Source organism: Pseudozyma flocculosa (assembly GCF_000417875.1).
Source record: "Pseudozyma flocculosa PF-1 unplaced genomic scaffold scaffold00006, whole genome shotgun sequence".
NCBI lineage: Eukaryota > Fungi > Basidiomycota > Ustilaginomycetes > Ustilaginales > Ustilaginaceae > Pseudozyma > Pseudozyma flocculosa.
The window spans coordinates 134,523-158,418 of record NW_006920874.1 but is presented as its reverse complement, the minus strand read 5'-3'; the positions used below and the strand labels follow the sequence as shown (position 1 = coordinate 158,418).

Below are 23,896 nucleotides of genomic sequence, written 5' to 3'. Positions count from 1 at the left end.
CGGCTCGGCTCAAGACACAAGACGCCGGCATCGATGCCCGGCTCCCCGCGCCCGCGATCGCTCAGCGGTAGCGCGCGACAACGTCTCCGCGTTCCACTGCCCTCCCAGTCTCGTTGTACCGCTCCCCTCCGTCTCTTCGCGCTCGGCGACCGTCGTTTATGACTCTTGAGCAATCCACCTATTCGCTCGCTCCAGCGACGCACCATCATCTCCACGCTGCCCTCTCTTCCACTCTGGTCTGTGTTTCGCCTCCTTCTACTGCACAGCCGAACTCGCTCCTGGCTGGATGGACGAGGTGAGTGACTCTGTCGAGGCGAGGCGTGGCGATGCGAGTCGAGTCGAGGCAAGACGGGCACGGTCGCGCGGCCCGGTGGACGGCGAAGGAGGATGAACACAGGTGAGTGCGAGACTGGGCGCGGATGAGCGAGTGTCCGATTGAGATCATACGAGACGAGACGAGACGAGGCGGGAGGTTACAAGTACAGCGGCGGGTGAGGTTACACGGCGGGAGGGGCAACGGGGTTGGCGAGGAAGGCGTCGATGCCGGGGCGACGACGAGTGGGGTATCGAAGGGGGTGGAGGGATGCTGTCCAGGGCCGGGCGAGCGAGCAAGGAGGTCGAGCGGCGTCGAAGGACGAACGGCTAGGCGGCGGCGCGCCTGGCGGCCTCGCGGGCCTCTTTGCGCCGCCGCTCGGTCTCGTCGGCGAGGGCGTGGCGCATCTGCTTGACGAAGGTGTAGAACTTGCGCGTCGAGTTGAGCTCGTCCAGCATCGGCTCGAAGACGGCGGGAGCCAGCTGCGGGCGGTGCGATGAGACTGGGATCGGTGCACGGCAACAGAGAGGAGGGGGGTCGACGGGCGGCGAGTGGGCGGTCAGCGACGAAAGGTGAGTGGATGGCTCTTCCGCCCTCGTCCTCGTCGTCGAGCTGCACCGAGCGCCAGACAGACGACCGCGCGGAGTGGTCGTGCTCACCTGCGTATTGGGGCTTGCTGACATCGACGACAAAGAAGCACTCGTCGGACCAGTCGTCTGGATTGACGAGCTGGAAGGTGAACCGGAGCTGGTCGCCCACCTTTGTCGGCTGGATCGAGCAGCCGGTGCGAGACTCGAGCAGCTTGAGTTCGGGCCCGTTCTGGTCGACCTGGGCGCGGAAGCGTTGGCGCTGGGCGTGCTTGGCCTTCTTCTTGGCCTCGAGCTTGGCCTTTGCCTCGCTGATCTCGGCCTGGAGCTCGGCGCTGCGCTGCGAGAGCGAGGCGCGCTGCGAGGTGAGTGCCTGGATGCGCGATCGTACTTGTGCGTCGGCCTCTCGCTCCTGGGAGACGGCTGCGATGATGGCGAGGGAGGCAGGGTGAGGATGGTGTGAAGAGGAGACGGTGTCAGCCAGGAGGCCAGACGGGCGGGATGCAGCTTGGCCTGGCGCTGAGGACGACGCCGCCACTCACTGTCCCAGAGCTGACGTTGCGCCGACTTTGCCTCTTCGATCTCGCGGTCGAGGGTGCTGAGGTGGTTGGCGTGCTGGAGGCGGCCCGCGTCAAAGTCGGCCTTTTCGTCGTTGATGGTGGCGATGGCGTGGTCGGTGTAGGCCTTGAACTTGCGCTGGAAGCGAGCGACGGCGGCAACCATGTCGGAGAAGTCGAGCAGAGGCCCTGACCCGTCGTGGTCATCGGTGGTGGCGTAGTGGGACTGGATCAGGTCGGGCCCGTTGAGGGTGGAGCGCGGGCGGAGGCGGTGTGGAGTCGTCGTCGTGGCCGAGACGAGGGGCGTGCGGGTGACGGTGGCCATCGTGGGCGAGGCGTGCAGGGGCGGTGCGAGGCCGCAAGATAGTGCCGTGGAAGGTGCGGATGGATAGAGGCGGAGATGAGGTGGCGATGATGGTGGTAACCGCGGTCGAGATGGAATTGGCGGCGGCAGGTGGCAGGGTTGGCCCGGTGTTGGTTGGGTGGATGGGGGGCGGGCAGCGGGCAGCGGGCGGCGGGCGGCGAGAGGCGCGGGTGTCCGTGTTGCTCTCGCCCTCGCCTTGGCCCTTGGCATTTTCCGGACCGCTGCCGCCTGATTTTCTCGGCCGGATAGAAGCGCGTTGCTGGCACGTGACCTGCACGGGATGGGGGGGTCTGGCAAGGCGATCCATTGGCCGTGTGATGCCGCCCTCTCTGGCACCCAGTGTGAGCATGCAAGGCGAACCTTTGCTGCGCCTGCGAGTACGACGGGCGGTGGAAGGCAGCGAGGGGTCGATGCGAGGGGCGCGATGCACGAGCGCGGCCAGGCGGCGAGGGGCAGCCTGCTTGGTCTGCCTGGCCTCGGCGCACCACCCGACGGCTTGGCCTGGCCTGGCTTGGCCTGGCTTCGCTCTGACCGGACGAGGCAGAGTGGCCGGCGTTGTAGAAGAGAGATGGACGCCGAGGCGGCGCTCCTGGGGCGTGCTTGTCGGCCTCAAAAGGGAGGCGGAAAGGCCGAGCGAGGCGGGGCGTGGCAGGAGGGGCAGGTCGGTGTTGATGTGTTGATCTATCGGGCGCGGTGGGCCTGCAGGCAGAGGCACTCCACTTTTTGGGGCCTGGGCTGGCTTGGCTGGGCAGAATGAGCGTGTTTGGCAGGCGTGGCCGTTGACTGCTTGCACCTGCCATCTTCCAGACTGCCCACCTGCCCGCCTGCCAGCCTGCCTTGGCTGCACCTCGCCCGCCGCTGCTGCCCTCGTCATTGCCATCCAGACACCTCGACCCGCCCCACTCCTCGCCCTATCCGCCTCGATCCTCGCCGTCTGGCTTGCACGCCACATTCCTAGCACAGCGCAACAAACACTCGCACCAGCACCCCACAACCCTAACCTTCTCTCCATCCCATCCCTCCTCGCCCTGCCACCATTACCACCAACACAACGTCGTCCGCAGCTCCTCTCCCAGCCTTCATCTTTCCCACCGCCTTCCCCGACCCCACACCTTCACGCCACTCCGCCACGCCCGCCACCATGTCGCAGAGTGCGGCCCCCATCAGCCGCGTCCTCGTCGACTCGCGCACAAACACCACAACCGCCACCACCCCAGCCGTACCCAGTCCGCTCTCGACGTCCAAAAAGGAGAATAGCATGCCGCAGCTTCCCGTCGCCCTGAACCAGCACTCCATCCCAAAACCCACACCCGCAAAGCAGCAGCAGCAGCAGCAGCACGCTCATGAGACACCAAGACCCTCGGCCATCCAGTCCGCCAGCACCCTCGACGCCCGCAACGACGACGTAAAGGGAAGCTGGAAGAGCTGGCGGCGTGGAGAGGGGCTGCAGCCATGGGAAAACGAGATCGCACTCAGCCCAGGCGTACAGCGAAAGGCGAACGTCGCACAGCTCTGTAAGCAATCGCCACTCCGAGCCTCTTTGTCCGACTCTCTCTCGCCCTCGCCCGCCAAGCACTGACCCGCTCCTCCTGTGACTGCACCGCTCGGTTCCTATCCGCACCATCCGCACCCTGTCAGACTTCCTCAACCACTACTTTGACTCGCTGCGCTACCTCTCTGACCGCAAGGCAAGGTACGCCCGCTTCCAGGAGTCGACAAAGGCGCGCGGCCTGCACCCCGACTGCCAGAAGGACGCAGAGGGATCCTCCGAAACCACTGCCGCCTCCGTCACCGCCGCCGCCTATGCCAAGGAGCGGGCTTCGTACCTCGGCAGGGAGCGTGTCCTGCTGCGCAAACGCCGCACCCGCCTCCAGCTCGCCCAGTTCCACATCATCACCCAGGTCGGCCAGGGCGGCTACGGCGAGGTCTTCCTGGCGCGCAAGAGGGACACGGGCGAGGTGTGTGCCCTCAAGCGCCTCCGCAAGCGTGTGCTCGTCAAGATGGACGAGGTGAGAAGACGAGTGGACTCATTCCATCGGCAGTAGGGCAGGGCTGAACGTGGTCGGCTGACACCTGTGCATCGTTCCCCGCCTCGGTCGACTTCAGGTCCGCCACGTCCTGACCGAGCGTGATATCCTCACCGCGACCAAGACCGAGTGGCTGGTGCGGCTTCTGTACGCATTCCAGGACAAGGAGCACGTCTTCCTCGCCATGGTGAGTCGCCGGCGTAGCGACAGCGGGCAGGGTCGACCTGCCGACGGAGCGACCTGCAGGCACGCTGACGCTGCGAGATCCGCTTCGCTTCCTCTCTGCTGCTCCACCACCCTCGCCACCCTGCCTCTCCGCGCCTCAACAGGAGTACGTCCCGGGAGGCGATTTCCGCACGCTGCTCAACAACAGTGGGGTGCTGCGCGAGGAGCACGCCCGGTTCTACATGGCCGAGATGCTCGTTTCGGTCAACGAGCTGCACAAGCTCGGATACATTCATCGCGATCTCAAGCCAGAGGTATGCAGCGTGGCCTTCCTTCCGGAAGGGCGACCCCGGCAGACACCCGGACGCGACTCGCTGACAAGTTGGCCGTTTCCTTGGTCACACCGCAGAACTTCCTCGTCGACTCCGTCGGCCACATCAAGCTGACCGACTTTGGGCTGGCGTCGGGCGTGCTCAACCCGGGACGCATCGAGTCGCTGCGGTCGCGCCTCGACGCGGTCAAGGACACCGACTTCATCTACCGCACGCCAGCGGAGCGGGGCTCGATGTACAAGATGATGCGGGCGCAGAACGCGCACCACGCCGACTCGATTGTGGGCTCGCCCGACTACATGGCGCCCGAGGTGCTGCGCGGGCGCGACTACACGATCAGCGTCGACTACTGGAGCCTGGGATGCATCCTGTTTGAGTTCCTGTGCGGCTTCCCGCCGTTTAGCGGCGCGCAGCCCGACGAGACGTGGGCCAACCTCAAGAACTGGCAAAAGGTGCTCCAGAGGCCCGTCTACGAAAAGCCCGAGGACCTGCAGTTCAACCTGAGCGATGTGGCGTGGGACGCCGTGACCAAGTGAGTAGCTGGCGGCGGTCCGTTTGCTGACGCACGGAGACGATCCTGACGCTCGCCGCGCCGGCCCTGGCAAACCCCTCCTCGTCCGTCTGCTCCCGCCTTTACCCTCACCCGTCAACAGGCTGATTGACACGCCGGAGAGGAGGTTCAGCTCTCTGTCGCAGGTGCAGGGGCATGGCTTCTTTTCGCCGCTGCAGCTGACCAAGCTGCGCGAGATGAGCGCGCCATTCATCCCGCAGCTGGAAAACGACGAGGACACTGGCTACTTTGACAACTTTGACGACCCCAACGACATGGCCAAGTACAAGGAGGTGCAGGAGAAGCAGCGCAACGTCGAGGCGGTCAACGATGGCGGCAAGGGCGTGGGCGGCCGTGGGCTGTGGGCCGGTTTCACCTTTGGCAAGAATGTGAGTGGACTGCAGGGTGGCCGCGCATAGAGAAAGAGAGAGGGAGAGGGGGAGAGAGAGAGAGTGATAGAGAGAGCAAGGCGGAGAGGCGCTCGGTACTGACTGCACCATACGCTCGTTTGTGGGACTCTGCAGGGTGTGGGCGCCAACGGCAAGCCAATCGACCCGACGGCGCCGACCAAGGACGCCGGCGACGCATTTGCGACCATGTTCTGACGCGGCAGGTGCCACCGCGACGGCGTCAGTGGGTAGATGAGCCCGCGGTCGTCGGCGCTCTCGCCGGTCAACGTCACCACCCGACCAGCACGGACAATCACTCTAGCCATCCCTGTAGAGTTATACCCTCGCCCGCATCCCCCTTTTTACGAAAGCAATGTTACTTTATGAAGACCTTGCGCGGACCGACGGCAGCGAGACGGGGTGCGGCGGTGCGCGAGCAGGCAGGCTGGACCCCAGCAGGAGGGGGGGTTGGGGGCCTGGCAGGCGAGGCAGGCGCTGGCAGGCGCGGGGCGGAGAGCGCGACGCGGCTGAGGCCAGGGCTGGCCAGGGCTGGCCTGGGCTGCCCCGAAATCCGAAATTGTGGTTTTCTGGCGGGCAGGCCAGGCCAGGCCAGGCCAGGGTGGTGCAGGCAGGGCGGCTAGTTAGAGGACGGACCTGCTTGGCTCGCTGAGCTCCACACGCGGCCAGGCCGCTTGACTAGCCTGTCTTGCCTGGCTTGCTTGGCCTGGCCTCAGCACCCCACCGCACAGTACCGCGCTCGACCCTTTCACCTTGTTCCCTCCCGTCCTCCATCCACCCTTGTCTCTTTCACACACACCCTCGCGCTCCATATTCACCACTCGCTCGCCGGTCGCCCCTGCGCACCGCCTGGCTCTGCTCCGTCCCCCGCCAGCAGCGACGACGCGCCACCGTCAGCTGTCTGGACCAGTACAGCACCACCCCGCTGCACGTAGCCCCTCCTATTCCCTCTCCCACCACCTGTTCGACGCTCGATTCACACACCACTTGGCTTGCCTTTTGACCGACGCCACGCACCGCCACCGACGACTTGCCACCCGCATCCATCCTCATCTTCAGTCCCCAACCTCCATCGCCCCTTTGTAGTTGCGACCGAGGCTCCAACCCCAAACCTCTTTGCTTCGGTCCCTTTCAACGCCATTCAGCTTTGGACAAAGGGGCTTCGGCCAGACAACCTCCCGAGCCCGCCGCCCACGCTGCATTGCACAGTACAGGATCCGCCCTCTGGCCCCTCGCACTGGCGCCGCGGCAAGCTGGCGAGCCCGGCCAGCTCGGGCTTCCCTTCGAGCCTAGCGCACCCTCCATCCTTCGATCCACGCAAGTCAGATTGCAGCTCGCCGCCGACCAGCTCCCCTTGGTCCTCCCCACGAGCCTGGACCGGCATGCTGCTCGCCTCTCGTCTCTCTCGTCCGCGAACCCTCGCATGAACGACGACCCGGCCGTCACCCCGCCAGACGCCTCTTGGTCTCGCCCGCATACGTACCCGCAGCCAGTAGCGCGGCCGCTGCTGCTTCCGTCGCCGCCATGGCCAACAAGAGGAGCAGGCCGTCGTCGCATGCATCCACCTCGGCGCGCCGTGGATCCGACTCTGACGATGCTTACCAACCTCCCAAGCGCAAGCGCAGCCGCCTCACGCGATCCCAGAGCCGCGGCCGTGTCAAGGAAGAGAAAGAGGAGCTCGATGACGACGACGACGACGACAACGTAGCACGCCCCTTTGTCTACATCAAGCCCTCGCCAAAATCATCGAGGAGCCCAGCGCATCGACGCTTCTCGCCCTTCCTGCACATCTCCTCGAGCGACCTCGACTGTCCGGGCCCCAGCAGCCGACCCGCGCAGCGGCCGACGGCGTGCGACTCCGCGGCCGACGACGACGACGACGACGATGGCGAGATGGACGAGCCGCATACCGAAAGCGACAGCGAGAGCGAGAGCGAAAGCGAGAGCGAAAGCGAGAGCGAAAGCGAGAGCGAAAGCGAGAGCGAAAGCGAGAGCGAAAGCGAGAGCGAAAGCGAGAGCGAGAGCGAGAGCGAAAGCGAGAGCGAGAGCGAGAGCGATGGGCACCACAAGGCGCCGCGAAAGCGTCGAAAGGTGCAGGCGCCTGTCAAGCGCAAGTCTGCGCCCGTTCGGAACAGCGAGCCAGCCACGATCGTCGAGGTGGTCATCGAGCAGTCCAATCGCCAGTCCTGGCATACGCCCATGCGCTTCCACAACAGGCACGGCCAGCCGAGCGCCATTCCGCAGAAACGGTCCTCGCCGAGCAAGAAGCCAAGCAAGAAGAAGCCCGCTCCGACGCCGCGGAAGCGCCGTTCGCCTTCAACGGACCTCGACGTTCCCGACACGATCATCACACCACCGCGGCAGACGCCGGCTGCCCAGGCTCCAGCCGAGCCGGCCGCCTCGCTGCGCCTGGCACCGAATGGCATACCTGCGCGTCGAAGGATGGTCGAAGCCGAAGAGGACGACGAAAAGGAGATCGCGCTGCTCGATCCCCCCAAACCACCGACGTCCTCGAAAGCGGGCAGTCCAACGAGGGCGCACGACCAGCAGAGCAACGACGTGATCGTCGTGTCGTCATCTCCGGCGGCCGTCGCAGCCGAAGAACCCGAGCCTGAGCACGACACCAAGCAGCTCGAGGAGGCCAGGGAGGAGTCGCCACCGCCGGCCGCCCCGCCCGCCGAGGAGAGCGACTCGGACGATGATGCCATGCTCGAGGAGCTGCGTGCGCTGCTCGAGGCAGACGGCGCCGGCAGCGAGACGGACGATCCGAACGAATCCTACGAGCAGAAGCGCCAGCGCCGGCTTCGGCAGAACGAGGCGCTGCTCGCCCAGCTCGGACTCGCAGACATTGATGGCACACGCCCCAATCCGGCCAACGACGGCAGTGCTAGCCAGAACGTCGGCGAGGACCAGGGCGAACACGCCCTTGAGCACGCTCAGAATCCCGGCGAGTCGAGCCAGGCGAACGGCGCAGCCAGCGGCGCCCCCGCGGCGACCAAGAAGCGCAAGAAGTACGTGCGCAAGATCCGCTGGGCCGACGACGGCACCACCAAGGACGATCCGCTGCCCGGCACCAAGTTCGCCGTCGCCTACGTCGAGATATCGCAGATGCGCGAGCGGCACAGGAACGAGTACCTTCGCCTCGAGGACCTACCCGACCCCATCGTCGAGGAGCCCTGGAGCGAGCCGGAGGAGGAGGAAGACGGCGACGGCGACGACGAGGCCGTCGACGAAGGCGGTGCGCCGAAAGCGGGGGGACGCGGCCGCAAGGGCGCCAAGAGCAAGAAGCCGAAGCTGGACGTGGGGGCCAAGCCGAAGAAGGTCATCGACTGGAACGCACCCGGCACCACGTGCCACCAGTGCCGCCGCAAGACGCTCGACGACAAGATGCGCTGCACCTGCACTCGGGGCGACTCCGCTTGCACCCTCTACTTTTGCAAGCGCTGCATCGAGATCCGCTACGGCCTCGAGTTCGACGCCGGCGCCACCGACTTCCACTGCCCACGCTGCATGGGCTTCTGCAACTGCTCGTGAGTATCGCCCGTCGCCCGCCCTCCAGTCGCCTTCCGCCCGTTTGCTGCCCGCCTGCTTCCTGTTACCACATTCTGACATCCTCATGCCCCGCATGGCCCCTGACCTCGACCCCATCCTCTCCTGCCTTGCCGATCTGCAGCATCTGCCTGCGCAAGGGCGGCCACGGCAGCCAGCTGGTCGAGACGGGCCCCAACAGCAAGCGCATGTTCTCGCTCTCGCACATCGTCCGCGGAGCCAAGGGCGACCAGCGCTACAAGAGCGTGCGCGACTACATCCAGGCCGTCGTCGGCAAGCAGGAGCTTCAGGGCGCGGGCGAGCAGGCTCAAGAGGACGGCCGAGCGGGGCCGAGCACGAGCACGAGCGCAGGCACCGGCGGAAAGCAGAGTCAAAGGCGACAGCCCACACGAAACGAGAGCAGCTACGGCGCGAGCGCAGACGGGCAGGACCAGCTCGTGGATACCCCAGCGCAGGCCGAGAGCGAGGCAAACGGGCCTCTCGACGTCACAAGCGCCTCGCGAGGCTACAGCCTGGCCCAAGCAAGCAACGAGACGCCAAAGGAACGGTGGCCGAACCTGGATGTCGGCGGGGACCCGCTGCGAGAGGACGACAAGGGCCGGCAGCGCGCAAGGGACATCAAGCACTCTCTTTGGGGCACCCACAGCATCTCGTCCGACGACCTCACCTCCGACGAGTCATCGCTCTCGTCTGCCGAGTCCGACCAGCCGAGGACGCGTTCGGCCTCGTCGTCGCTGTCGGCGCCGCATCCGCCCCCGACGCCGCGGTACAGCACGGTGCGCCTTCTCGACGACACCGGACGGCCCTCGCTCAAGTTCCGCTTCGTGCCGCAGCGACGGACGGCGCTGAGCGTGGCGGAGCTGGCGTCGAACCCGGTCGATGAGGCCGGACGCGCCATCCTGTTCCGAGGCGCAGCGGCGACGGCCACGCCAGAGACCAAGACGAAGACGAAGACGACGACGGCGACGACGATGACGAGGGGCCTCGCTGGCCGACCGCACGCGGCCAAGATTGCAAAGGAGGAAAAGGACGTGTGGGTGCGCGGACCGGCCGACCTGAGCAGCGACGACGAGAGTTGTGGCCTGTCGGAGTACGAGGACGCCAAGCTCGACGTTCAGCTGGGCTCGCGGGCGTAGGCCCCGCGGGGAGGACCAGGGGATGCGAGAGGGACCAGGTACCGACGATCGGGACCACGACCGGCGCGACGACTCGGGACGGCATCCTTGCGTTACCGCGACGACGACGACCGCCGCAACCAGGATCGGGGCGGAAGCGGCGGACCGCCCTTGCGCCTGCTTTGCGTCGCGTGACGGACGTCGGTGTATAGTCCCGCAGGTCCGAGTCGTGACCTTCTGTCGCGAGAGCGGGGGAGCGGGGAGCAAAGGGGCAGGAGCATTCGTATTGTTTTGTTAGCAAAGCGCGCCGATCCGCCCCCGAAAAGGGAGGCTTCTCGAATCGAGCAACCGCTCGGCATGCCGAGTGCTCTCAGCTACCCAGGAGGGGAGGTCTCCCCCACCGCGGGGGAGCGGGGGACCTTGGCCTACGCACCGCACTTCTGCACGGCGAGGCTGCTCTTCAACACAAGGCTGGCAAGCAGACTTACCCTGTCTCTTGGTACGCTTGGCGGGGGGAGGGGACCCAGCCCGGCCAGGGATCGACGTGCGGTGCGTCCCGTCCCTGATCGCGCTGCAAGCCACGTCCTCGACGCACGTAGGATTTATCGTCCAGCGCACCTTTCACGCCCCTCTGACGGAGTGGCAAAGCCAGAGCCAGAGCCAGAGTCCAAGTTCGAGTCTGAGTTCGAGGGCGCCGTACGTGGCACGGAGACTGGGGACGCGCACGCCCATCTCGGTCGGGTGGAGCGGCGGCACGATCCATTGGGCCTCTTTGCCCTACCCTAGCCTACCCTACCCCTCCCCCCGCCTCTTGTGCTTCTTGGCCGCGGTGAAGCTCGAGCTCGGACGAGATCCAGCTTTTGAGGTCTGTACCCCGGTCATCGCAGGGGAAAGTGGTATCATTGCGGGCGTCTCTACGACCGCCACAAACGAGGCGCGACGGGGTTCTAAGCTCGTATCGTCGTGGACACTTGTGCACGCACAGCCGGCTTCGGGTCGGGTTAAGCCTTCTGAGCGGGCTCGACGTCGCTCACGCCCGTCTTGGTCGCGAGGGCGTAGCCTGCCTTTTTCTCCAGCCCGACCTCGGCATCGCACATCTCCAACGACGACGACGAAGACGACGGCAACGGCGAGGCGGCGAGCGTATGCGTGTTTCCCGACCCGCCGGCGACGGCGGCAACGTTGTACCGCCGCGTGTCGACGGGCCCGATGGACCATGCTTGCGTCTCTTCGAACTGCGCCACGTTTGAAGCGGGATGGGCACCAGGCGACGTCAGTATCTCTTGCGCGACTCTGCTCTCCCGACATGGCATGGCGCAGGATGCCCAGGATACGTACCAGCTTGTCGACCGATTCCAGCGTCAAACCTTTCGTCTCGGGGTAAAAGAAGAAGGTGAGAACGATAAAGGATGCATTGAAGATGGCAAACATCTGCGAAGTGCGGCGTGGCGGCGGCGGCGGCGGCGGAGAGAGGGTTGGCCGAAGCGGTGACGGCTGTCAGTCCTCGGTCGCGCTATCGCTGTCTCTCTGTCTGACGGACCGAGCAGGACCCACTCACGACGTAGGTCTTGTATCCGATGTTCTGCACCGACGGCGGCGTGATGCACACGACGAGGTAGGTAAAGATCCAGTTGGAGCACGTGGCGAGGGCGGCGCCCTGGGTGCGGGTGCGCATCGGGTTGATCTCGGCGGGGTAGAGCCAGGGGATGGCGAGCCAGCCGACGGAAAAGAAGAAGTTGAAGAGAAACAGCATGACGGTGGCCACGATGCCCTTGGCCGTGTCCCCGACCGAGACCGTCATGGCGGCCAGGACGGCCATGCAACCCATCTGGCCCGCGGCGCCAAAGAGCATGAGCGGGCGTCGTCCGAGGCGCTCGATGAGGAAGATGGGGACGAGGGAGCTGAAAAAGTAGGCGAGGCCGTTGAAGCCCGACATGAGGAGAGAGAGGTTGTGCGAGAACCCGACCGACTGCTGGAAGATGACGGGGGCGTAGTAGGTGATCAGGTTGATGCCCGAGAGCTGCTGGGCAAACTGGCTGCCCATGCCCAGCAGGGCGCGCTGCAGGTAGCGCTCCTTGCCGCTGTTGCGGAAGATGTCGCGCCAGGGCGGCGAGCCGGCGGAGAGGGCACGCTCCTCTTCGATCGTGGCCTTGATGACGTCAAACTCGTGGCGGTAGTCGAGCGCATGCGCGGGGGCGTCTGGAGCGGCGGCGTCGGGTGTGGTGGCGCCCTTGCCCACGACCTCCTCGGCGACCTGCTGCGAGACGTCGAGCATGCGGAGCACGTCGAGCGCCTCGTCGTCGCGGCCCTGGAGCAGCAGCCACCTGGGCGACTCGGGCATAAACGAGATGAGGCCGACGGTGACGAGGGCGAAAAACACCTGGAAGGCGAGCGGGAAGCGCCACTGGACGCTGCTGCCGTGGATGAAGCTGAAGCCGTAGTCGATCCAGTAGCTGGTGCACACGCCGGCGATGTTGACGGCGAGCTCGATGCATACCGCCCGGCCGCGGTCGTGGGCCTTGGACGTCTCGGAGTGGTAGACGGGGATGGTGGCCGTGGTGAAGCCATTGCCGACGCCGGCGACGATGCGGCCCACAATCAGCTGGGGCACGTCGAACGACGAGGCCTGGATGACGGCACCGAGCGAGAGGACAAGCATGCCGTAGATGATCATCCTGCGGCGGCCCAGGCGCTCGCCCAGCCAAAAGGTGGCCAGCGCACCCGCAAAGCACCCAATCTCGTAGAGGGCCACCACCTGCCCCTGGAGCGTGGCGTCGTCGGCCATGCGCGGGAACTGGGCCTGAAACGGCGGGCTGGCCAGGAGCCCGCTCATTACGCCTTGGTCGTATCCGAAGAGCAAGAAGCCGGCTCCGCAGGCGGCCATGATGCCGTTGAGGAGGGTGCGGGGCGAGGCGCGCGCGATAAAGGCGCCGTAGGGCCTAGAGAGGGGCTTCATGGTGGGGTCGAGGCGGGTGGCAGGCGATCGGCAGCGGTGGCGCTGGAGGGGAAGAGGCTCTCGGTGGGGAGCTCGATGCGGGGTAACTTAGGGCAGTCGCCATGGGGCCGGAGGGAGGTGGTGCTTATAAGCTTCGAGTCGAGAAGGAGCCACCGGGGAGGGGATGCACGCGAGCGAGCCGAGGCGGTGTCAACGTGACAGAGCGCCAGGCGGCATCGTGCGTGGTCATGAGTGCCTCGCTGTCGTCGTCGTCGTCGGCGGCGGCGGCGGCGGCAGGGGCAGGGGAGCATGGATGCGCTAGGGCAGGGGACGAGCGGTGCCTGTGGGGCCCCGCGGGAGTAGAGGGGGAGCGACGTCGTGGATAGGAAGGAGGAGGCGGGCGGGGCGATTGCGTAGCCATTTTCCGACGATGAGCGACCGGGGTGCCGTCACGGCTGCAGGTATTCATGATTGCGTCGATGGATCGACCGACAAACAGCCGGGGCAAACGCCGGTGCGGGCAATGGTGGCGAGCAGAGGTCAGGGCGGTGGATGTGCAGGGAGACGGGCGAGGCAGCGAGCCAAAGGGCCGGCGGCCATCGTGTGGGGCCCCCTCCTCGCCCCTTGGCCCCCCACGCCGACGTCGACGGCGTCTGATTTGGCCGACGGGTAAACTGGTGGAATGGCAGCCACCATCTTCCGATGGGGCGAGACGTAGGGCCGGTCAATTGGACGCCCGACCGTAGTCACCGTATTGGTGAGCGTATAGAGCGGCAAGGTGCCGAGGAGCGACGATGCGATTGCGCACCATGGCCCTGCCCTGCCGCTTGACCACGCCGTCGCCGCCTCGGCGCCAGATAGAAGGAAGTGGTCGGTCGAGGCGTGCGGTAGTTGGCCTCGTTTCTGCGGGGCGCGGCGAGGCCGTCTGCCATCTGCCATCTGATGCCGGCCGAGGAATTCGAAACGCGGATTTCGGGCAAAGGGTCAGGTGGCGGCCTACTCCACATTTAAGCGTTCTAAAAGCCTCTCTTTTTTTCCCTTTGGCCGGCAGCGCTGTCGGTCTGGACGCATGCCCGACCCCCTCACCACCATCCTCTTCTTGACCGCCCATCACCACCACCACCACCACCACCACCACCGCCGTCTTGCCAACGCAGCCGACTTGGCGAATCGACTGCACACGGCTGCCGCGCGCTGCACCCCCAACAAACGACCATGTCGGCGCCCGTCCAGGTGGTGCCCCTCTACCGATCCATCCTGCACCAGGCACGCCTCCTCTCCCACACCTGGTCAGACCACACCCTCCTCCGCTCCCACGCCCACCTCGCTCGCCGCAACCTCGAGCCCCTTCTACCTCGCTCTCCTCCTTGCGATCCCGGTCCCAGCTCGAGTCGCAGCCGTGCGCCGCATCCACCAGCCCAGCCCCCGCTGCTCGACGACGACCTCGACCTCCAATGGCCCCCCTCGACGACCCAAAAACGCATCAAGCGCGCACGCATCCACCTCCGCCACCTCGCAGACGCCAACATCGGCTGGCCCCATGCCGTAAAGCGCGCAATCGACATTGCCTACGCCCGCCGAGGCAAGCTCCGCCGCGACGCCCTCGCCCTCCTCAGCCCACAACCCTCGTCGGCACCCGAGGAGCAGCGCTACCCGCGCCGGCTACGGCACAAAGACGTCCACCCCATCCTTGCCCACCTCCTCACCACCCAGGAGTCGATGCGCGGCGCAGCAGCACGACCCCAGCACCTCAAACGCCTCCCTCCGCCTTACCTCCCGGCGCTCGACGACCCCGTGCTGGTCAAGTTTGGCAAACGCGTGGGGAGAACGAGGATGGCCAACGCCTGGCGCAAGTGGGCAGGCGCACAGCTGAAAAAGGTCATCCTGCCCATCGACGTGCAGGTGCCGGGCGGCGGCCAAGCGGAGCGCTTCAGAGGGATCGAGGAGCGCGCGGCCAGCTTGGACTGCCCGCTGCCAAGGCGGCTGCGTAGCGGCCAGGCTACCACGACCGCGGGTGCGAATGCGGCATCGTCAACGCTTCGAGTCGACCCCGGGCCTCGCAAGGCGCCATCACCGCCCTACCTCGACCATGCAAGGGCGGAGGCGGATCGACTGAGCTCCGGCATGCGCCCACAGGCCATGCGCAAGCAGTCCCTCCGCACGCACGGCTGGAGCCGCACACCAAAGGACTATGCCAGGCATGCCAGAGCACGGCGGCGCATCTACGCTGGCCTGCTGGAAAAGTCGCCGCTCCTCCGCCTTGCATCGACTGCCGAGGCCGAAAGCGTCCAAGCATCGATCGACTCCGCTGTGCCATCGGCGCCCGGATCGGGTCCACGAGGAGGGGTCGGCCGGGATCCACTAGGCCTCAAGGCGCAGCTCCGCGATGCCATGGATCGGCCTAGCAAGGCGTCAATCGGCATCTCGGAGCATGCCACCAGGAGACGCGGACCCAGGGGTGCTGCGCCTGGGTCGGAACGCGCGCTGACGGATCAAGAGATCAAATTCCTCGAGCAGGCCGGCATCGTCAGCGCGTCCAGAGCGTGACGGGACGCAAGTCAAGTTGCCTCTTTGCCGGCGTCCGGACCGATCACGAGGCAGGCAGGACACAACGTCGGCCATGCGCGAGCAGCCCAGGAGAGAGAGGGCAAGCTACCCGGGCTCTAGCATGGAACTTCCCTTTGACTCGGGCGGCTCGTCGCCTTCGTGCTTCAGGACCAAAGCTCGCAGGCTACAGCTAGCCCGACGCCGCGCGAGAGCAGTCGCGGGGGAGCAGAGCTGCCCTCAACTGCCCTCCAGCTCGGGCAGCTCGCCTGGCCCCCTTTGGCTGCTCGCGCAAGACCCCTGAACGGCAGCGGCAGCGGCAGCGAGGGCGAGAGCCGGCGCGGTCGGCCAAGGGGCAAGTGCACGTCTCTTCCGCTGCCGTTGCGTCTCTTCCGCTGCCGTTGCGTCTCTCCCGCTGCCGTCGCGCCTTGCCATTGCGTCTGACCAGCGTCGGTCAGGGGGTTCATGCCGTGCTGCGACAAGGTACAGATCGACATGACAGAGAGTCGCCGGACGGTCCGGCAAGAGGCGGGCGCGCGCCCCACATTGCGCTACGCCAGACCGCCCGTCTCGAGAGGCGCCCGCTAGTACGAGTAGCGGAAGTAAGGGTTCTGGCGATCGGTGACGTCCATTTGAGCCGTCTGGTCCCTCTGGACGACGACGTCGATGCCGTCGTCGCGCATCCGGCGCAGCTGCTCCTCCTTTTCGCGGTTGGAGCGGACGAGCGAGGCGCGGAGGAGGAGGAAAAAGGTGGCCTCGAGGACGTTGCAGACGAGGATGCCGACGATGCCGGAGCGGTAGTGGGGCGCCTCGTCGTCGTGCATGAAAAAGGGACCGGCGATGTTGCCAATGGTGAATCCGATAAAGCTGGCCGAAATGGTGAGGATGCGCTTGGTGTGGCCGCCGACGGACGACGTGATGATGGAGAGGTAGAGGACGTAGGGCGCCTGGAAGCTCGAGGTGAGGTAGTAGCACCACAGGCGGCCTACCTGGCTCGACTGCGGGGCGAACAGGAGGCCGAGGGCGCCCGCGATGGTCGGGAGCATGTAAGCCGCCGAGAGGAGCAGCCGCGTCTGTCCTGGTAGGCGTTGGTTGAGCCAAACGGCGCTACCGATCCAGAATACGACAATGGCGCCATAGGGGATCTGGAGCAACGTGGTGTTGAGCGTGGAAAAGTCGAGGCCGCGCACGATGAGGGTGCCAAAGTTGGAGAGGATGCCGTTGGGCGCGTTGCTGACAAACGCAATGGCGAGGTAGAGAAAGGTGCGGTGGTCCAGCACCGCCTCCCTCGCCTGGTCGGGTTTGAAGCGGCGTGTGGCGATCCCGGACTGGTTGTCGCGGACGCGGGCTACGGCGCGCAGGCGGTCGTCGCGGCAGAGGCCGACGAACGTGGCTGGATGGTCTGGACAGAAGGCGATGATGACGAGGCCCCAGAGCAGGCAGGCCGCGCCCACCAGGAGGAAGATGAGGCGCCAGCTCGCGATGGGAGCGTCAATCTGGCCTATGCCGTACCCGATCAGCCCGCCGGCCGAGAAGCCGACGCCATTGGCAAAGTAAAAGGCGGCGATGCGCAGCGGCTGCTCGTCGTTGCGGTAAAACATGGCGATGAGGACCAGGAAGCACGGGTCGGCGATGGACTCGACGGCGCCGCTAATGGTGCGCAGCGCGACGAGGGCCGCAAACGACCGCACGCCGCCCTGGGCCATGAGGAACGCGCCCCACAGGACAATGTTGATGCCGAGGAACTTGCCCACGGGCGACTTTTGCAGCAGCAGGTTGGCCGGGACGGCCCATACGAGCCAGCCCAGGTAGAAGCAGCTGCTGAGCCACGCGTACATGTCGCCCGTCAGCGCCAGGTCGGCCTTGAGCCCAAAGATGGCCGCGTACGACAGCGTCGTCTTGTCAATGTAGTACCACGCGTAGCACACGGCGATCAGCGGCAGGATGATGAGGTCCAGACGCCGCCGGATGCGCGCGTCGTCGGCAGCGTCCAGCCCGCCCTCGCCGCCGTACCGCGCCAGCGCCTCTCGGTAAAAGGAGCGCGGCACCTCGCTCTGCCAGAAGCGCCGGTACCACGGCCGTGGCCCTGCCGCTTGTTCGTCGTCGCCGTCGTCGTCGTCGTTGTTGTTGATGATGTCGCTGCTGGTAAGGACGTTGCTCGCCTGGCCATCGGCTCCCGCAGCAAGGCCCCCTTTGGCCGCCGTCGATGGGGCAGGCGCGATCATCGCATCGCGGGTCTCGAGCTCGAGCTCGGTCGAAGGCGATGTCTTCTCCTCCTTCGTAGGGGAGCCAGGCCGGCTGCTAGGGTCGAGTGGCTCGGCGGCCTTCTCCACGTCGGCGTGTTGCGTCATGCTTGCGATGCTCTTCTTGCTTCGGTGATGTCTGAAAGTCGGAGAATCGAGGGAGGACGAGATCGCGGCGAGGTCGGGAAACAGTGCCGTAGCGGCGTCGGCGAACAGCAAGGGGAGCTGTCACCGCTGCTCTTATGTATCCCTCTCGCGACACATTGGGGGGCCGTTTGCGACAGGAAGCGGGGAAGAACCCTGTCGCCCAGCCAGCTGCCAGAGCGATGGAGCAGGGAGTTGGGCCACAGGCCCTCGGCACGACAGCGCCCCAACAGTCGAGATGGCATCGTCGTGGAGCCCCGCGCAGACCCTGTGACCAGGTCCTGATCAGTAGCACGGCGCTAGCGCGTAGTGTGGCTAGCGTTGGGCATCATGGGCGAGGGAGGGGCTGACGGTGGTGGCCTGTCGTCGAGGGGCCTTTGCAGGGCTCGCGCTCTCGCGTCCGTGCGCTCGAGAGACCTGGCGCGGCCAACGAGAGGACCTGGCATGGTCGCAGTGCGGAAAAAGCGCGGAATGCGGCCGGCGACTTTGTTGTACGTACGTACACACGCGCCGACAGGCGACCTGGCCTCCGCCGTCGCCGCCGCCGCCGCTGACGCCGCCGGTGTCGGTGAATTGAGCGGTGGAAGATGGCGGTGTTGGACTGGACCGCCTGACGTGACCGACTCCAAGACCCTGCCCAGGCCAGGGGCTTCACGTTGGACTAGCGCCGTTGGCTGGCTTCCATTCGCTGCGCTGCGCTGTGCTGTGCTGTCGTACAGCGCCCGAGTTCGCTCCTCCCCCACGCTCACGCTCGGCTAGAGGGAGACTCGAGAGCGCTCCAGGTCGGCAGAACCTCCTTTTCGAACGCAGCCTGTCTTGGGATGTCGTCCGCAGCTGGCAACGACGGCCTTCGTCGCGCAGCGCGCTGCTCTGTGCCGACCTGGCAGGCGTCTGCATGGCCGTTGATGCCAGCGCGGGGCCCCATGACCGCCCGGACTGAACGACTGGACAGACAGGTGGACGATCGACGCCGGACCAGCCATCCCACGCCGGGGGCCGAATCTGGGCCGCACTATAGCCGCTGGCTCGACTGTGGCGCCGCCTCGTGGCGTCTGCTCGGTAGCATGTCAGCGAAGCACCTTCTGCTGGCCATTTCTCCTCTTTCGATCGCCTGCCGCCGCAAGAGTCGAGAGTGGGCCGCGGGGCAACGAGAACGTGCAGGACCGGCGGGCCTGGACGGCTCCAGAGCGGCGCCGCTCGGCGCGGAGTTCTGGCGGAAAAGGCGAGGTAGCCGGCGTCGGTGCCCTGAACCGATACAAGCAGGCGGTCTCGGCGCCAGGCTTCTGCTGAGTGGTGTCTGCTGAGCCAGCTGAGCGCAGTTCATCCACCATTGCTGGATGACTGGGCAGAGACGGTGAAATCCGCAGCCGTAGCAGCCGCCGAAGGAGTCCCAGCAGGCCAGCAGGGCAGCGTCTCTTACCGGTGGCGCGTCTGCCCACCGCAAGCTGGACGACATCGGCCGGACCGGAGGCAGCAGCAGCGTGATGTTGTCGAAGCATGATACAGCCGGCGTCGGATCGCCACTCAAGCACCGTCAACGTATCCGATGAGGCAGAGGTCGCAGTCCGAGCTGCGGTGACCGCGATATGACCGGTGATAGGCGGAGTCAGCGGCACAAAACGGCGTCGGCTGGGTCGGAACGGGGCCGAGCGGGGCTGTGGCCGTGAAGACATCCAGCAAAGGTCGGGATCAACAGCATGAGGAGCGCCTTTCTCGTGGCTAAGACAGCCAGATCAGCCCTGAAGTGGGGCGATCGTGTCCGTCGGCGTGCAAGGGTACGGCTATGGGGGCAGCGCCAGGAACGGCGAGGCCCGATAGGACAATTCGCCTCATTCGCGGACCCTGTGTCAGAGTTCGGGTCCCGACGGGCCCGTACCGGGCTGAGAGCAGGTATATGCTCGGCGACGAAGGGGACAGCGACATCTCCGCCTGCCCATTGGATCATCGGGGAAGCCTGCGAAGATGCTGCGCGCGATTTCGGGTGGCTTGAGGCTGTCTGGCCGGTCGAGGCGTGATCGCATCGAAGACTCGATGCCGCGGCACGTTGTGTTGGCCCGTGACGACGGGTTGGCCCGTGACGTCGGGTCGCCGCCCTCAGTCCTGCTTCTTGGCCTTGGCGGCGACCTCATCGCGCGACCATGTCTCGAAGTCCTTGAGGCCGGGGAATCTGGTGCGCAGGTTCTTGATGTTGGCGCGGTAGCCGTCCTTGATGAAGAACTGCAGGGAGGTGGAGCATCGAGCGAGGGAGTTGTTGAGGGGAACCGAGCCGACGTTAGCTCAGGGTCGGGCCGCACCTTGCTCTCACTGGCTTCGAGCGATGGATAACGCCCAGGGAGAGGGGAAAGGGCCCGCATGCAACTCACCTTGAACATCATCTTGAAGTCGTACGGCATAAAGGGCAGCAGGAGGCTTCCGGGCAGCCACATCTTCCAAGGCCAGGTGCCCGTGCCCCTGTACCAGGCCTTTTGGATGTCGGGCACGGTGAGTTCGTCGCCCGAGAGCTCGATGGTCTGGCCCTGGAACTCGCTGGGCTTGAGGAGGCACTCTGCGGCGACCCTGCCAATGTCGCAGACGCCGACGTACTGGAGCTTTCTGCGGCCGCCGAGGAGGCTGCCAAAGAGGGAAAAGGCGAGGAAGCGGCCGATGCCCGAGGGCGGGAAGTTGTCCATGAAGGCGGCGGGGCGGAGGATGGCCCAGGGGATGCCGCTGTCGCGGAGGTGGTGCTCGATGTCGTTCTTGGAGGCAAAGTGGGGCACCTGTGTGGCCGTGTCGGCGCATCCGACCGAGGAGAAGACGATGTACTCTACGCCGCCCCGCTTTGCGGCGTCGATGAAGGCGATGCCCTGCTGCCTCTCGCCGTCGGGTCCGCCCTTTGCGAATGCGTCGGTGACGAGGAAGGCGGCGGTGATGGCATTGTGGCGGAGGGCGGTGACGAGCGAGTCGGTGTCGAAGATGTCGCCCTGGACGACTTTGATGCCGCGCGCCTTGAGGGGCTTTGCGCGGGGCGAGTCCGGGTTGCGGGTGAGGGCAAAGAGCTTCGAGGGGCGCTGCTGGAGGGCCGGGTGGCGCTCGAGGGCTTCGAGGACGGCGGAGCCCTGCTTGCCCGTTGCGCCGACGACGAGGATGTGAGCGGGGGGCGACGAGGGTGCAGACGAGGGAGGCATGGTGGCGGGTGTTGATGGGGGTCTATGAAGTGGTGGGAAGGCTGCTGCGGTGGTGGTGGTGGTAGGGGTCTAAGCAGGCGATGGGGTGGCGAGCAGCTTGCTTGTTAAGAGGCGGGGCTCCAAGAAGAGGCTAGGCTGGGGGGAAGACGTAGGTGGTGGTGAATCATCGCTGGCTGGCCTGCCTGCTGCTTGCCTAGGCCTGCCTGCCAGGCCGGCTGCAACCTCGACGAGGACCCTGGCTTAGCTTGCCGCTGGCTGGCTAGCTGGCTAGCCGGGGGGCAAGTCGGAAGTTAAGGCGAGCCCTGAATCAGCGCCCAGCCGTATGTCTGCTTGCCTGCTTGCCTGCTTGCCTGCTTGCTTGCTTGCTTGCCTGCTTGCTTGCTTGCCTGCTTGCCCGCTTGCCCGCTTGCCTGCTTGCCTGCTTGCCTGCTTGCCTGCTTGCCTGCTTGCCTGCTTGCTTGAGAGGCCCGCGCCGTCTGCTTCCCGAAGTTGCAGCCCAGCCCGACCGACCCCGCTGCGTGCGTGCGTTTGTCCGCTGCTGCTCGACTTTTGCACCCTGCGTGCGTCGAAACACGCACAGGTAGACAGACGCTGCAGGCTCCACGCCTATGCACCGGCCTGGCCTGGCGCACTGGCCATCCGCCGCTGCCCCTCCTCGCTCTCCGCCATCTGACCACCACCACCGCCGTGCACCGTACGACATCCAGCACCCATTCCCTGCTTCCTTCCACACCGTTATGATTCCACTCCTCGGCCGAACCGACGGCTAGGCCAGGCTACGGCTGGGCTGCGAGGAGGTCGACGAGCGGAATCCTGCGCAGCGGAACGAGGCAGGGGGGCCGGATCGTTAAGTCCGAAAGCGAGGCGCAGAGCCCGGCGATACCCTATCGTTCCGACGCCGCGGTCCTTGCTCCTTCTCTCGGTCGTCTCGCCGCTCGGGATGCCCTCCCGCTCTCTCTCGCTCGATTCATTTCCGTTGCACTCGTGATGAAAGGCGATGCTGCGATCCTCTCTGTGCTCCGAAAACCCTGCCGGTCGATCGGAGGGCATCGACGGACTTCCCTCCGCTCTCGACGGCATCGCTCGTCTTCTCCGACTGCCAATCATCATCGCGCCCGTCTTCTGCCGCTGGTGGTCCTCCAACACCGCCTTCCACCGTACCGCCCCGGCTTGCTCGCAGCGGAGCCGACATCCGAGATACATCGACCAACTCGTGATTGCAACGGTTTCTCGGGCGCTGGATCGACGCGCTCGTCCATACATCTGCGACGTGCCCACTCGCCGATCTCGACCAGCCCCCAGGTCTCCAGACCGAAGACGACGAACACGACAAAGAACGACGACCGCATCGCACCCAGCCCCGCGACGCTCATCCCCAGGCGGCCTTGATCTCGTCGTACTGGGCCTGGTTGACGGGCTTGACGGCGCCGTGCTTGAGCAGCTTGGGCATGCCCGGCGGGAAGCCCAGGTCCGTGTAGCCGTACTGCGTGATGCCCTTGTCGGCCGTGTACGGGTAGTAGCCCGGCGGGTTGCGCCCGTACTGGTCCAGGAAGACCCACCACTTGTCCGACAGGTTGTCCTTGAAAAACAGGCAGGCTGATAGTCCCACAAAGACGATAAGGACGAAGGCGAGGACGAGGCAGGGAGTCAGGGAGTCAGTCGCGATCGTATCCCAAGCGAGGTCGACCGCACCCCGCCACGCAACGCAACGCCACGCCACGCCACGCCGCCGCCGAAGACGACGACCGCACTCACCTTCGGACTGGTTGTTGTTGTCGACGTACTCCTTTGCCGATCCGATGTCGTTCCACTGGCCGTCGATGCCGCTGTTGCTCACCTGGCCGCGGCACTTTGACACGCTCTCGTCCTTGAAGAAGCGCACATACTGGTTGCCCTGGCCCGTCGGGTGCATCGTCAGGTCAATCACGCCCGTGCCGGCGCCCAGGTCGATGTACACCTCGGGCTGGGTGAAGCTGCGGAAGTCGGTCGTGTATGCGCGGTAGATCTTGTCGTAGTCGGGCGTGCCCGAGTGCTGCAAGGGCGGGCCGAAGTCGGTCGAGGCGCGAAGGTCAGTTGCGGCGATCCCACATGCTGGACCCCACTCCAGGTCATTCCCCCCTATCGACCGCCCGCACCACTCACCGAAGCGTCGGCGTACTTGTTCGAGGACCAGTAGACCATGAAGCTCTTGCGCTCCTCGATCCACATGGCCTCGGGCGCCCAGGCCATGCGGAACTCGGGCGGGACGACTTCGACGAGGCGGGGCGCCTTCCACTTGGTCAGGCTGGGACCCTCCGAGTCCCAGATGACGAGGCTGCGGCTGAGGAACTTGCCGCCGAACCCGCCGACGGCCGTCTGGTTGAGGTCGGTGGCGATGATATAGTGCTGCGACTCGTCGGGCTTCGAGACGAGGTACATGTCGCGCACGCCCTTGGTGCCCACGGTCGAGGTGAGGAGGGGCGCGCCGCCCTTGAGCGCCGTGTACGAGATGGCATTGTTGCCGTTCGACAGCTGCCCAAACACCTGCTCGCCCGCCGGGTAGGTGCTGTAGTCGCCGGGCGACTTGTAGTCGTCGTGGAAGTGGACAAAGAAGTAGCCCACCTTGTCGGACGCTGCGGCCCTGGCCTTGGCCGGTTGCTGCTGCTGTTGGGCGATGGGCGAGGCGAGCGCGGCCAGCGCCAGTGACAGGAGAGAGGTCAAGAGGAGGAGCCTCATGGCGGCGAGGATGGATCGGGAAGCGGCGGGTCCAGGAGCGTGGTGCCAAGCCGATCGAGTCTGAGGGTGAGGATCGAGGGTGAGGTTGAGGAGAAGTCGAAGTCGGGGAGGATGACCAGCAGCGGGATCCGCTCTTCTTATAGCGCTGGATCGCCTGGCTCCATGACCGCGATGCGGCCAGGGGG

The 23,896-nt window shown here is 66.0% G+C and overlaps 8 protein-coding genes across 8 annotated transcripts; 3 read left to right on the top strand and 5 right to left on the bottom strand.

Annotated features, from left to right (window-relative positions):
- Positions 1 to 642: 642 nt before the first annotated feature.
- On the bottom strand, positions 643 to 1,782 carry PFL1_02189 (uncharacterized protein; the record flags this gene model as incomplete). Its single annotated transcript, XM_007879702.1, has 3 exons — positions 643 to 815; positions 973 to 1,323; positions 1,443 to 1,782. The coding sequence occupies 3 exons, from the start codon at positions 1,780 to 1,782 to the stop codon at positions 643 to 645; spliced, it is 864 nt and encodes a 287-aa protein (XP_007877893.1).
- A 1,180-nt stretch (positions 1,783 to 2,962) lies between these two features.
- Positions 2,963 to 5,500, top strand: PFL1_02188 (uncharacterized protein; the record flags this gene model as incomplete). The annotated part of the gene is made up of 7 exons (XM_007879701.1): positions 2,963 to 3,335; positions 3,460 to 3,830; positions 3,928 to 4,035; positions 4,178 to 4,327; positions 4,423 to 4,877; positions 4,999 to 5,284; positions 5,420 to 5,500. 7 exons carry the CDS (start codon positions 2,963 to 2,965, stop codon positions 5,498 to 5,500), a joined length of 1,824 nt encoding a protein of 607 aa, XP_007877892.1.
- Positions 5,501 to 6,826: 1,326 nt separating this feature from the next.
- On the top strand, positions 6,827 to 9,987 carry PFL1_02187 (uncharacterized protein; the record flags this gene model as incomplete). The annotated part of the gene is made up of 2 exons (XM_007879700.1): positions 6,827 to 8,832; positions 8,976 to 9,987. The coding sequence occupies 2 exons, from the start codon at positions 6,827 to 6,829 to the stop codon at positions 9,985 to 9,987; spliced, it is 3,018 nt and encodes a 1,005-aa protein (XP_007877891.1).
- Positions 9,988 to 10,967: 980 nt separating this feature from the next.
- PFL1_02186 (uncharacterized protein) lies at positions 10,968 to 12,922 on the bottom strand (the record flags this gene model as incomplete). The annotated part of the gene is made up of 3 exons (XM_007879699.1): positions 10,968 to 11,201; positions 11,305 to 11,397; positions 11,525 to 12,922. The coding sequence occupies 3 exons, from the start codon at positions 12,920 to 12,922 to the stop codon at positions 10,968 to 10,970; spliced, it is 1,725 nt and encodes a 574-aa protein (XP_007877890.1).
- A 1,194-nt stretch (positions 12,923 to 14,116) lies between these two features.
- PFL1_02185 (uncharacterized protein) lies at positions 14,117 to 15,448 on the top strand (the record flags this gene model as incomplete). Its single annotated transcript, XM_007879698.1, has 1 exon — positions 14,117 to 15,448. One exon carries the CDS (start codon positions 14,117 to 14,119, stop codon positions 15,446 to 15,448), a length of 1,332 nt encoding a protein of 443 aa, XP_007877889.1.
- Positions 15,449 to 16,029: 581 nt separating this feature from the next.
- Positions 16,030 to 17,796, bottom strand: PFL1_02184 (uncharacterized protein; the record flags this gene model as incomplete). Its single annotated transcript, XM_007879697.1, has 1 exon — positions 16,030 to 17,796. The coding sequence occupies one exon, from the start codon at positions 17,794 to 17,796 to the stop codon at positions 16,030 to 16,032; it is 1,767 nt and encodes a 588-aa protein (XP_007877888.1).
- Positions 17,797 to 19,926: 2,130 nt separating this feature from the next.
- On the bottom strand, positions 19,927 to 20,996 carry PFL1_02183 (uncharacterized protein; the record flags this gene model as incomplete). Its single annotated transcript, XM_007879696.1, has 2 exons — positions 19,927 to 20,049; positions 20,196 to 20,996. The coding sequence occupies 2 exons, from the start codon at positions 20,994 to 20,996 to the stop codon at positions 19,927 to 19,929; spliced, it is 924 nt and encodes a 307-aa protein (XP_007877887.1).
- Positions 20,997 to 22,365: 1,369 nt separating this feature from the next.
- PFL1_02182 (uncharacterized protein) lies at positions 22,366 to 23,711 on the bottom strand (the record flags this gene model as incomplete). The annotated part of the gene is made up of 3 exons (XM_007879695.1): positions 22,366 to 22,592; positions 22,752 to 23,028; positions 23,139 to 23,711. 3 exons carry the CDS (start codon positions 23,709 to 23,711, stop codon positions 22,366 to 22,368), a joined length of 1,077 nt encoding a protein of 358 aa, XP_007877886.1.
- Positions 23,712 to 23,896: the final 185 nt, after the last annotated feature.